This window comes from Suncus etruscus, chromosome 1, assembly GCF_024139225.1.
Source record: "Suncus etruscus isolate mSunEtr1 chromosome 1, mSunEtr1.pri.cur, whole genome shotgun sequence".
In the NCBI taxonomy this organism is placed as follows: Eukaryota; Metazoa; Chordata; class Mammalia; order Eulipotyphla; family Soricidae; genus Suncus; species Suncus etruscus.
In genome coordinates, this window is record NC_064848.1 from 195,933,838 (window position 1) to 195,947,497 (window position 13,660).

Here is a 13,660-nt window from a genome sequence, read left to right on the forward strand (position 1 = left end):
GCATCCGGCATTTCTGGAGCTCCTACAGTGGGCGTCTTGGCCTGGCCTCTGCAAAATCTGCACCAGGCTGGCTTCCAAAGCAAGGCACAATTTCTGAATACCTGCCAGATCTTCTGGCCCACGGCTAACACCAACCCTCATTAGTTTCTCTTCTGGGATTGAGGCTGGTGGTGACAAAGGTTACAGCTGGAGGCTAATGAAGCACTTCAGGACAAGCAGCATCAATTGGAGGCCATGGGTCAAATACATCCTCCCACCCAGACATCACTGCCACAATGTGAATGGTACCCAAAAGCCATTGCTTGTCTGCCCCTCACTTTCTACATTTTAAGGGTGTGTGTGTGGTGATGATAGGGAATCTGGAAGATTAAGAGGGCTTGTTGAGATCTTGGCCTGAGGTATAACCTCCCAATGGTTAAGCATAGGTCCTCCTTCCCATTAGCCCAGCACTCATAGGATTAACATGCAGTGCTTCTGACCCCCGGGTCTACCTGCTGCTGTAGTGGAAACGGTGGTGGTGGTTGTGCTGGCTGTTGTGGCGGTTGATGCCAGCGGGGTAAAGAGAAATCGTTGAACAGTGCCATTTGGCATCGCAGCCTGCATCAGCTGCTGTCCTGGACCCGGAAGTATAGTCACACCTTGAGGTATCAATTGCAACTGTCCAGTAGTTTGACCTTGTCCTTGAATTACTACTGTCAAACCTTGATTGCCACCCTAAAGAGAGAACATACATAGGATGCAAACAATGTTCAAGGCATCAACTTGCAAACATACCATTTTTTATGTTGAATAGGATTTAAAATATAATGAAAACACATGTTTGAATGTACAGTACAGCAACAGGAGGAATTTAGGGACAGTAAAATAATATTGGAAAAAAAAAATCCCTGAGCTTCACTGGATGTGGCCCAACAACAACAAAATTGCCGATGAACCAGCAACCTAAAAGTATCAGTCTACATTCTCCAAGTCAAAGTGAGGAAGAATCTGTCTCTTCACTCCTCAAATGGAAGCTTCTCAATCTATACAAATAAGTTCACTAAGGGGCTAGGTGTCTGCCTTGCAAATACCCAGCTCAGGTTTGATCCCCAGCTCTCCTAAGCATGACTAGGAGTGACTTTTCAGTGCAGGGCCAGGAAGAAGCCCTGAGCATCACTGATTGTGGCCCAAAAGCAAATCAAACAAACAAAAAACAAAGCAAAAAGAAAAAGTCACTAAGGCCTCTACAAAAAAATTTTTGGTTTTGAAATAATCTGCCTCTATCAAGGGGTTTTTCTTGTTTTTGGGACACACTGGCGGTACTTAGGGTTACTTCTGGCTCTGCGCTCAGAAGTTGCTCCTGGCAGGGACCATATGCGATGCCGGGTTTGAACTGGGGTCCATTCTATACTAGCTGCGTGCATGGCAAAAACCTTATTGGTGTGCTACTGCTCTGACCCTGTTTTATTTACTTATTTATTTATTTATTTATTTTGGTTTTTGGGTCACACCCTGCGGCACTCAGGTCAGGGGTTACTCCTGGCTCTGTGCTCAGAAATCACCCTTGGCAGGCTCAGAGAACCATATGGGATGCTGGCATTCAAACCGTATAGTTCATTCAGTGTTGGTTGTGTGCAAGGCAAACGCCTTACTACTCTATCGCTCCAGCCCTGTTCCTGGTTTTTGATTCTGCTAAGCATGTTCAGGCCTGTTATACTGATGGTCAGTAAGCATGAGATTTCATTTTGTTTCCTGTCTCTTGATTTTATCCTATTTTAAATACAGACCACCTCTTAAGTTTATGGTTTTAATGTGTTCTCCTCCTTATTATATACATATATGTGGTTTATGAGTTGTTTTTGGGCTACACCCGGAAGCACTCAGGGGTAACTCCTGGCTCTGTGCTCACAAATCATCCTGGCTGGCTTGGCTGAACCATATGGGTTCCACCAAGGATCAAAACGACAGGGATCAAAATGGAGTTGGCCACATGCAAGGCAAAGGACTTATCCACAGTGCTACAGCTTGGGTCCCAGTCTGTGGGTTTCTATTTCATTATTCCTTATCAAGCTTGTATGCTTATTTGTATTTTTCTGAGCAACCTGGAATTTTCTCAATCTGTAGTAATTTTATTTAGTGGTTTTATTTATATATTTTAAATAGTACCTTTTGTTGGCTCATTTCTTTATTTCCTCATCTTTTTTACTCATAGTGTTTAGTGAAGTTCTTATTTTTATTTTTCTTCTTTTTTGGGGGGGCACACATGGTAGTGTTCAGACCTTAATCCTGGTTCTGTGATCAAAGATCACTCAAGGGCAGGCTGAAGGGGGCCAGTTGGGATACAGAGATTGAACCAGAGTCAGCTGCATGCAAGATAACTGCGTTTCCAGGTGTGGTTTTGCTCTGTCCCCTCACTTATTTTTTTGATTTTGGGTCACACCCGGCAGCTCTCAGGGTTACTCCTGGGCTCTACGCTCAGAAATCGTTACTGGCAGGCTCAGGGCACGGTATGGGATGCCGGGATTCGAACCACCGTATTTCTGCATGCAAGGCAAATGCCCTACAGCTCCATGCTATCTCTCCGGCTCCTGTCCCCTCATTTTTATTTTATTTATTTATGTGTGGCCATACCTGGCTGTGCTCGTGTGCTCAGGACTTTATCTTGGTGCTGTGCTCAAGGATCATATCTGCCGGGCCTCAGGAACCATATGTAGCATTGAGGATTGAAACCCTATATTACATCTTTGGAACAGTACATTTTTTTTTTTTTGGTCACACCCAGCAGTGCTCAGGGGTTACTCCTGACTGTCTGCTCAGAAATAGCTCCTGGCAGGCACGGGGGACCATATGGGACACCGGGATTCAAACCAACCACCTTTGGTCCTGGATCGGCTGCTTGCAAGGCAAACACCGCTGTGCTATCTCTCCGGGCCCGGAACAGTACATTTTTGTTTGTTTGTTTTTGGGTCACAAATAGCAATGCTCAGGGGTTACTCCTAATTCAGAAATTGCTCCTGACAGGTACGGGGGACCATATGGGATGCCGGGATTCGAATCACCGTCTGTCCTGGATTGGCCGCATGCAAGGCAAATGCCCTACTACTATGCTATCTCTCCAATCCACAGTACTTATTGTTTTGTTTTATTCTTTTGTTTTTGGGCCACACCCAGTGATGCACAGGAGTTGTTATTCCTGGCTATGCACTCAGAAATTGCTCCAGGCTTGGAGGACCATGTAAGACTCCAGGGATTGAACCGGGGTCCGTCCTGGATCGGCCACGTGCAAGGCAAATGCTGTGCTATCACTCAGCTCCTACAGTACTTATTTTTAATATAGTCGAAGTTACAAGTCTCTTCCTTTTAGTATTCTCTCTTATATTTTTAAATGTATGCATTTAGAAAACACTTTCCAATTATCATTTATCTTCCAACAGTGCTGATTTTCAGTTTGCACTTATATAATCCTTGAACTGAATTTATGATGTGAATGTATCTGTCTGTCTGTAAATCCAATCTCATGATCCTGTGGTTCTCTTCATAGACTCCATTGCTGGAGCACACAGAAAAGTGTACTTTCCCAATGATTTGCAAAATCAGTTCTATCATATATGATGAGCCCACATAGGCACAGAGCACTTTTGTTTCCAATGGTTTTGCTGGCTTGTCTTATTCTTGCATCTGTGTCTCTTTGTATTAAATGAAAAAGCAACTGTTGTTTTTTTCCCCTTTCTTTTGGTGGTATCAGGAATCAAACTCAGGGCTTTGTGCAGGCAAAGTCTAATCTCAAACACTGAGCCACACACAGAGGGGCAGAGAGCCCCCACGTAAGTTCCAAAATTCTCATTATTGGGCTGGACAGATAGTACAGCAGGTAAGGAAAACAAAAGAAAACAAAACAAAAATAAAATTAATGGGTTAGCCATCTTTACTATTGTAGCTCAGGGTTTAAGGACTTGAGATGTTTGAGGCTTATAATATCCTTTTCTTTTTTTTGGGGGGGGGACACACCTGGCAGCGCTCAGGGGTTACTCCTGGCTTTATGCTCAGAAATCGTTCTTTCAGGCTCGGGGAACCATATGGGATGCCAGGATTCGAACCACCGTCCTTCTGCATGCAAGGCAAACACCTTACCTCCAAGCTATCTCTCTGGCCCCAATATCCTTTTTCTTAAGTACTTGTTAAGACTCCAGGAAGCTCTATGCCAAAACTCTCTGAAAGTAAGCTTGAAACATCACAGCAAGAATGAAGCCAGCTCTGAGGTGAAAATGAAGCCTTGCCACTTACGTGCCCCTGTGTTAACTGAGTGAGCTGTGCCATGGTGAGCTTCACCTGCCCCTGCTGTGGGCGAGGGGCTGGCGAGGTTGAGGACTGCAGACTTCCTGTGGGTGCTCCTGATGTCAATCCCTTCTGCCCCGGGGCCGAAGAAACTGAGTTGGGGGTAGAGATGGCAGTGGAGACAGGCTGCCCTCTGATGATCTGCGTCACCACCTGCTGAGGAGCACCTACACAAACAGCAGAACATTTGGAATTGAAATATTGCTCAACATCCCACAGATGAAGGCATTACTGCTTCTTCCCCTACTGATGGGGGAAGGGAACCCAACTGGCTGCATACAAGGCCTGTGCCTTAGCCTTGGTTCTATCTCTGCAAACAGAATGTACTCCTGCCAATTTTCAGACAGACAGACAGGCTGCTTAGAGCAGGGAGATGCACTGAGACACATTCTCACACCACAAAAACCAGTGGCTGTCAACTTCACTCAGTCCACTGACAACCCCTGAACTGGTCCAGTTTAATTAATCCTTTTCCTCTGAATAAAACTTACAAAAGGGTTGGAAGACAAAAGAGAATATGTAAAATAGGATACTTTCCATTTCCTGGGGATTATGTTTTTAAAAATAAGGTAAGAAGCTAATACAAAGTTAATTCACATTACACATTTTGGGAGTGGGGGTATTTGTGTTATAGCCAGCAGTGTTCTGGGGGATAACTTCTGGGGGATAACCCCCCCCCAGTTACTCCTGAGGAATTACAGAGGTCACACTTGGGGCTGCTTGAGGACCCATTTTGCAGGGGTCTCAAACTCAATTTACCTGGGGGCTGCAGGAGGCAAAGTCGGGGTAATCCTTGAGTGCAAAGTCAGTAGTAAGCCTTGAACATTGGGGTGTGTGACCCAAACAACTAAAACAAAACAAAACAAAAAAGATTCCTCTAGGGCAGGGCCACAAAATGTTGTATGGAGGGCTGCAAACGGCCGGCGGGCCACGAGTTTGAGACCCCTGATTTAGGGCCAACAGCATGCACGGCAAACACCATACTTGCTATATTATGTCTCTGGTTCCTCACAAGAATTCTTAATAAAACATAGAATTTAGAATATTCAGATATCCAGAGACAATTACATTTATAAATAAGCCTTTTTTTTTGGGGGGGGGGCTACAACCGATGATGCTCAGGAGTTACTCCTAGCTATGCACTCAGAAATTGCTCCTGGCTTGGGGGACCCTTTTGGGATGCCGGGGGATTGAACCGCTGTCTGTCCTAGGTAAGCTGTGTAAAGCAAATGCCCGACTGCTGCGCCATTGCTCCGACGCCATAAATAAGCCTTTTTTTTTTTTAAACTGCAATCATCAGTTCAAGAGAACTGTAAGGGCAAGGACAGCTCCATTATCAATAAGAGGTCCGTGTGCTCAGAGGATGCTTTCATGCTAAGTATCCAATAAGCATCCGCTGAGGGCCAGAGAAATGCCTCGTTGGGCTGAGTGCATGCAATGAATGTGAAATGCCTGAGTTTATGCTCTGGCACACAAAGTCCCCCACATACTGCCAGGAGTGACTGAACACAGAGCTAGGGGTAACCTCCAAGCATGACATGGCATCTGACTCCCCCCAAAATACAAAGTGAATAAAGTTTAATGGGAATGACTCTAGACTTTAAAGCCTGTCTTCTTGTTTGATATGCTGAAACTGGAAAAGGTTGGAGGAATTACTTTTCTTGTGGCACGGCACAGAGGCTAAAAAGAATTATTTGAATACTTAATTTTATGTTTATAATGTTTTGTTTTTGGATCACACCCTGTGACGATCAGGGGTTACTCCTAGCTCTGTACTCAGAAATCGCTCCTGGCAGGCTCGGGGGACCATATGGGATGCTGGGAATCGAACCAGGATCTGTCCAGTGTTGGCCGTGTGCAAGGCCAACACCCTAACGCTGTGCTATTTCTCCAGTCCCTCATATAAAAGTTTTTTATTTTTTTTATTTTTGTTTTTGGCACTCCTGGCAGGCTCAGGGGACCATATGGGATGCTGGGATTCAAACCACCATTCATCCTGGATCAGCTGAGTGCAAGGCAAACGCCCTACCCCTATTTATTTATTTATTTATTATTTTGGTTTTTGGTTCACACCCGGCGGTGCTCAGGGGTTACTCCTGGCTGTCTGCTCAGAAATAGCTCCGGGGAGGCGCGGGGGACCATATGGGACACCGGGATTCGAACCAACCACCTTTGGTCCTGGATCGGCTGCTTGCAAGGCAAATGCTGCTATGCTATCTCTCTGGGCCCTCCTACCCCTATTTATAATGTTCTGAATCATTAAAGAAAAATTTCATGGTTTTGAAACTTTGCATTTGCCTTTCTTTTTCTTTATGTAAATACAGCATATTTCTGATATATTTTAATTTGCTATTTATTATTGAAAAGATATAAAAATTGCAGTGATTCTGATACCAAAATACTTTATTTGAGGGGGCACACCGGGTGGCATTCAGGGGTTACACCTGGCTCTGAACTCAGGAAATCACTCCCGGTGGTGCTGAAGATTGAACCCAGCTTGACCATGTGCAAGGCAGATGTCTTACCTGCTGTGCTATCTCTCTAGACTCATGGTATCATTTTGTGATGAATCTAATATGACACTTTTGTCATAGAGTAAAGTCTCACATATTATGCCTTTATGGTTTGTTTTTTGGTTTGTTTTGGGGCCACACCAGGCAGTGTGTGCAGGACCATGGAGGTGGTGGCTACATGCACCATAGGCATATTGATCCCTACAGTCTCCCTGTGGTCCCTGTGATATTTAAGTCTGTAGAGACCACTATGGGACATTTCCTTGTTCATAGTATATATCTGTCAAAAGCTTGAAGTATAAGTTTTATATCATACTTTTCTGCTAAGCTTATCTGGATTTTTTTCAAGATGTTTTTTCCTTTATAAGAAATTGCCAAAAAATAAAACAAACAAAAACAACAATAATAACCCATATAGTCAGTGTGATCACATGCTTTGAGACCTTGTCTTTCTAAATTTTTTTCCTTTTTTTAACATTATAACACCATGAATTACCAAGTTGTTCATAATAAAGTTGTTTCTGATATTAAATATTCCAATATTAATTCCACCACTAGTGTGTCCTTCCCTTCACCAATGTCCCTAGTTTCTCACCCACCTGCCCCCTTTGCAGGCACAAACTAATTTACTTCAAGTCTATCTCTAAGGGTTTGTTTATGGGCCACACCTAGTGATGTTCAGGGGTTATTCCTGGCTCTATACTCAAGAATTACTCCTGAGATGCTTCCAGGACCCTAGGGGATGCTGGGAACTGAATCCAGGTCAGCTTTGTGTGAGGTAAATGCCTTACCAACTGCACATAGCAACAGCCCCTTGTTTTATGATTTTTGTTTAACTGTTTCCTAATTATCTTTTGCCATACTGTTATTTGATCACTTGCTCTTTTGTTTGAAAGTATATATTCCATCCATTAGAGGTAAAAACAAAACAAGATCCTCCCCCCAAAAAAACACATGATACAAATATACCTGGGATTTTTTTTCTTTTTTGGTTTTTGGGCCACACTCGGCGATGCTCAGGGGTTACTCCTGGCTGTCTGCTCAGAAATAGCTCCTGGCAGGCACGGGGACCATATGGGACACCGGGATTCGAACCAACCACCTTTGGTCCTGGATCGGCTGCTTGCAAGGCAAACACCACTGTGCTATCTCTCCAGGCCCTATACTTGGGATTTTTGTTTGTTTATTTTGCATGTGGTATTTGGGGGTTGGTCCTGGTGGAACTTAGGAGTTCATGTGGTGCTGAGATCAAACTCGAGCCTCCAGCATATTAAACACACATGTGGTTTTGGACATACATACATTATCTCCCCTCTCCCCCTCCCTTTCTCCCTCTCTCTTCCTTTCTTTCTTGGTTAAGGGCCACACCTGGCAGTGCTCAAGGCTTACTCAGCTCTGTGCTCAGGGAACTCCTGATGATGCTGAGGGACAATATGCCACGGTTCAATGCTAGGTCATTCATATGCAAGGCCAATGCTTTACCCACTGTACTATCTCTTTGGCCTGCACATAATTTCAAAATGGGGGCTTAACCAGTAATGGCAAAAGGTGCAGGGCTACACTAACTCCACAATATAGGCCTAAACATCTAGTATTTAAGGACCAATGGGGTACAGCAGGAGGTGTGGGAGCAGGGGAATGGGACATGCAGCCCTGGGGTCAAATCCAAAATCTCTCACATACCAGGCCTGACTTCTACCACCTGATCTATTCTGCCCCATTCTATTTTCTTTAACTGGCAGTGTCAATGATGGAAAAGTATCCATGGAAAGATCCATGATGGGTTTGAAATACAGTAAGCACTGACACCTTAATTCCAATAGTTATTTTCCAGGATGTACAGTACCAAATGCAGGGTATTACACAGTTTAGACTGGCTGCTTCAAACACAGTTATACAGAAGGAAGAATAAATACCTGGTTGTACCATCACTGGTGTCCGGATAATTGTCTTCCCTAAAGGTGACTGCTGGAGTGGGGTTCTGATCACCGTCATACCGGGCCGGATCTGAGGCCCTGTGATGACCTGGAAATGACACCGACCACAATGAAATTCAAGGTTTTTTTTTTTTTTTTGGTTTTTGGGCCACACCCAGTAACGCTCAGGGGTTACTCCTGGCTATGTGCTCAGAAGTTGCTCCTGGCTTGGGGGACCATATGGGACACCGGGGGATCGAACCGCGGTCCGTCCAAGGTTAGCGCAGGCAAGGCAGGCACCTTACCTTTAGCGCCACCGCCCGGCCCCCGAAACTCAAGGTTTTAAAGAGATTTCACACAAGAGAATTAGAACACTGGTCTTTAATTAGCTTACTGATAAACATGTCTACAGAAATGACTGGAGAATTATATATATATAATTTTGGGGCCACATCTGGCAGTGCATGGGGGTTCCACCCAGTTCTGTGGGTGGAATAACTTGGGGGATTCTCTTGAAGATACTTGGGGATCATCCTGCAATAAAGTTCAAGCTTCCTGCATACAATGCAGGCACTCATTCCACTAAGAAACTCTCTGGACCTACTATTTTTTGGGGGGACAGAAGGGGCCATACCCAAGTTGACTTATGTTTATGGCAAGAGCTTGACATACTTGTATTATTGCTCTGGTCCCTCTGGCTCTACATTTTATATTAAGCAACAGAATAAACACTGATGGGAGAAAATTTAAATCTACTGACTCCCTATTTAGATCTTTGTTACTGATACCAAGAGTAGCATACAGATACTTTGCTCCCAAGAAAACAATGAATTCTATTCTGCTTAACAATCTGTATGTCACCCAGAGGACAGAAAAGATCTGAAATGGAATGTTCTAGAGTTTGTTGTTGTTGTGTGTGGGGGGTGAGCCACACCCAGTGGTGCCTAGGGATTATTCCTGGCTCTTAACTCAGAAATTGCTCCTGACAGGTTTGAGGAACCATATGGAATGCCAGAAATCAAACCCGGGTCGGTCCTGAGTCAGCTGTATGCAAGGCAAACGCCTTACTACTGTGCTATCGCCCTCTGTACAACATTTTGTGGCCCTGCCCTAGAGAAATCTTTTGTTTTCCAAGCAGGTCATTTTCAGTTTTATTGTTAGGTGCCAGGTGCAATGAAGTACCCAAGGTCTTTTTTTGTTTTGTTTTTGTTTTTGGACCACATCTGACAGCACTCCAGAATTACCCCTGGCAGGTTCAGGGGGACCATTTGGGATGCCGGCAATCCAACCTGGGCTGGCTACTTACAAGGCAAACACCCTATCCTCAGTGCTACTGCTCTAGCCCTCCAAAGTCCCTCAAAGACAAGGCATGTGCTCTATTACTTGAATATATCTCTGGTCCAAAACAATTCAGAAATTATACAAAAGCTATTAACTATTGTTAAAAAAAAATCTGGTCGAAGCGACAGCACAATAGATAGGGCGTTTGCCTTGAACTCAATGCTATTGCTCCAGTACCCCTCAAGTATCATTTGTATTTATAATTAAATGTTAGTTACTATTTTATTTTGGACCACACCCACTGGTGCTAATCAGGGCAGTAATCAGGGCATGATATGCAGTACCAGACTGAAGCCAGGTCAACCTTGGGCAAGGCAGGCATCTTACCTTTGGTACCAGCTACCTGACACTCATTTTTATTTTTAAGTCTTCCAGTTTGTTTTGTGCCACATTGAATCATGCTCAAGGCTAACTCTTGGCTCTGTGCTCAGGGATCAATCCTGATAGAGAGTGGGGACCTTATGGATGCCAGGAATCAAACTCAGGCAGGTAGGGTACATGCAGGGCAAGCACCCTATGCTCTATACTATCTCGCCAGCTATAAACGTAACAATAATAACCTGCTTGCAGGGCAGGGTTCTTCGCATCTAATGGTGAGGTGAAACTAGAGGACAATCCACATAATCCTGACTTCGATGAAGGAAATGCACAGAAACCAGAATCTTTAACTACAGGAATCTGACATCAACAATAGCTAATGTGCGAAAAAATTTCACTGGGACCACAGAAAATGACTCAGGGGTTGGACAACCTAGTATGCCTGGAGCCCAGAGTTGGTCTTTTTTTTTTTTTTTTTTTTTTTGTGATTTTTGGGTCACACCCGGCAGTGCTCAGGGGTTATTTCTGGCTCCAGGCTCAGAAATTGCTCCTGGCAGGCACAGGGGACCATATGGGGCGCCGGGATTCGAACCGATGACCTCCTGCATGAAAGGCACACGCCTTACCTCCATGCTATCTCTCCGGCCCCCCAGAGTTGGTCTTATGACAGAAAACTTCAGGGATAAGGTCTCCTAGTATTTAGGCCAAGGCTTTTTTTTTTTTTCCATTTTCCCCATATTTTGCTGGGCCTATGCAAACAACAATTGCCACTCTCACACCATTATTATTGCATATTTTTTTTAACTCATCCTTAAAAAGAAAAAAAGAGCTTACTAAACTTAAAACAAAACAAAACAAAACAAACCAAGTAACTGTAATAAAATGCCTGTCTCGAATACAGGCAGGGGATGGGAATGAGGGGGAAGGCATTGGTGGTAGAAATGTTGCACTGTGAAAGGGGGGTGTTCTGTTAATGACTGAAACACAACTACAATTGCATTTGTAATCATGGTGCTTAAATAAAGCGCTTATATAAAAAATGTAAATGTTAACAATAAAAAATTAAAAAAATAATCTTGCTGATTATTATTAATCTTGCTGAACAAGAGTATTATGCAGAGTGAAAAGATCCAGAGCGGGAAGGGCAGACACAGTGATCTTATTCATGTGTGGTATGAAAAGAAACATAGTGGGGAACATAACTAGCACCCAAACACAAGGAACACGAAGAGCAGGGGACTGACTGGTCCTTTGTAGGAACTTATCACTTGGGTGGGGGCTAGGAGGGATGTGAGACAACAGGGGGGAAATGAGGGGGCCAGAGCAATAGCACTGTGGGGAGGGCCTTGCACTTAGTCAAGTTTGATCTCCAGTATCCCATATGATCTTCTAAGCCAGTCAGGAGTGATTTCTGAGTGCAGAGCCAGAATTAACAAGTGTCACCAGCATGGCTCAAAAACAAATAAACAAAGAGGGGTATAGGTCAGGGAAGGGACCTCTATGATAAAGGTAGAGGAAGTGGTTACTTTTTTCTTCTTTCTTTTTTGGGATGAGAGATGATCCTAAAAATGATCCTAAGTGGTGATGCTTAGGAGTTATTCCTGGCTTCATACTCAGAAATTAGTTCTGCTGGTGCTTGAGATCAAAATGCAGAGAATCAAACCTGGGTAGTTCACAGTGGGTAGTTCCACCCACAGTGCTATAGCTCTGGCCCCTACTCATCTTTTTTTTTTTTTGGCTTTTGGGCCATACCCAGTGACACTCAGGGATTACTTCTGGTTATGCACTCAGAAACTGCCCCTTGGGGGATCATACGGGACACCGGGGGATCAAACCATGATCTGCTCTAGGTTAGCACGTGCAAGGCCAATGCCCTCCTGCTTGTGTCACCGTTCCCTGGCCCCTACTCTTGACCAGAACTAGGGGCTGAAAAAAGGTAGTGACGTATGATACTTAAAAGTAATAGCAGGGTAAACCACAGTGCCTAAAAGGGGGAAAAAGAAGAATTAAAAAAAAGAGAAAATGGCTCGGAGAAATAGCACAGTGGCGTCTGCCTTGCAAGCAGCCGATCCAGGACCAAAGGTGGTTGGCAACAGTATGATCTGGCGAACGTGAATCAAAACTCTTCACCTCTCCCTTACCTCCTTGCGTTGCTGGCACATTCGAATCCTGGTGTCCCATATGGTCCCCCGTGCCTGCCAGGAGCAACCCCTGAGCACCACCGGTGTGCCCCAAAAACCAAAAAAAAAAAAAAAAAAAAAAGAAAACTGCCTGCCCTAAAGGTAGGTGAGGGAGCAGGTGGAAAGGAGGAACACTGATGGAGGGAAGTGGACACTGGTGAAGGGATGGGTGTTCGAACACTATATGACTGACACTCAATCACGGTGACTTTGTAACTGTATACCTCAATAAAAAACCTTATTTAAAAAATTGATCAAACCATTGTTACAATGTAAAAGGTGAAAGATAAAGTCTATGGATTAATTCTGGGAGAGCCCATTATACCAATTCCACAGTGACATGGCCAAATCCTAATCCCAAACATGCTGTGCACTGTGGAGAATTCTTCTAGAATCCTTACTTGGGAAGAGCTCGTGGATCCTGTGGCTCCTGAGGTATTGGGCCTGATGTTGACTGTCGCAGTCCTGGGCTGGAATGAAGTGAAGGTCTGCTGACTCGTACCGGTGCTCGACGGAATGATGCCCAGGACTTTCTGCTGGACTTGAACAACGCCTTAAAAGAAGATGAAGTAGCCCTTTAGTAAGTAAGTGATCGTTTTCATGCAGCAAATATCAGGTGGTGTTGGGTTTCTGAGGAAAAACTACGTGTGGCAGGGTTTGAGAGTGGGCTACATAGAATGTGAAATCCGAGGACTGAAATCAGTGGAAAGGAAATGAAAAATAATGGCAACAGTATGATCTGGCGAACGTGAATCAAAACTCTTCACCTCTCCCTTACCTCCTTGCGTTGCTGGCACATTTACAGCGACAATCTTGCTGTTTGCAGGAAGTGGCAGTTTGGTAATTACTTTTCCTGCCATAGTGACTGGATTGCCTGTAATTTGGAACGTCTGACCTGTGCTGGCAATGGTTGGAGCAGATGTGGCAGCTGTGCTGGTGGCTAATAGGGTATAAGACATTTAATAAGCTTTAGATTTAAAATAACCAGCAACGTTGTGACTTCAAGGAAGGGCACCAATGCATGAAATGTGGCTCATTTGATCTTTTTTTTTTTTTTAAGAAAAACATTCCTCTCCAA

The 13,660-nt window shown here is 44.2% G+C and overlaps 1 protein-coding gene across 5 annotated transcripts in view; it reads right to left on the bottom strand.

Moving 5' to 3' along the window:
* The window catches only part of BPTF (bromodomain PHD finger transcription factor), a 161,263-nt gene that overhangs the window by 29,632 nt on the left and 117,971 nt on the right, over positions 1-13,660 (bottom strand). For all 5 annotated transcript variants that reach the window (XM_049778810.1, XM_049778795.1, XM_049778801.1 and 2 more), the window contains 4 exons: positions 12,984-13,135; positions 8,744-8,852; positions 4,264-4,481; positions 492-714 (listed from right to left, as the gene is read on the bottom strand). In XM_049778810.1, the coding sequence (XP_049634767.1) occupies positions 492-714; positions 4,264-4,481; positions 8,744-8,852; positions 12,984-13,135 (702 nt within the window). The remainder of the gene's footprint in view (positions 1-491; positions 715-4,263; positions 4,482-8,743; positions 8,853-12,983; positions 13,136-13,660) is intronic.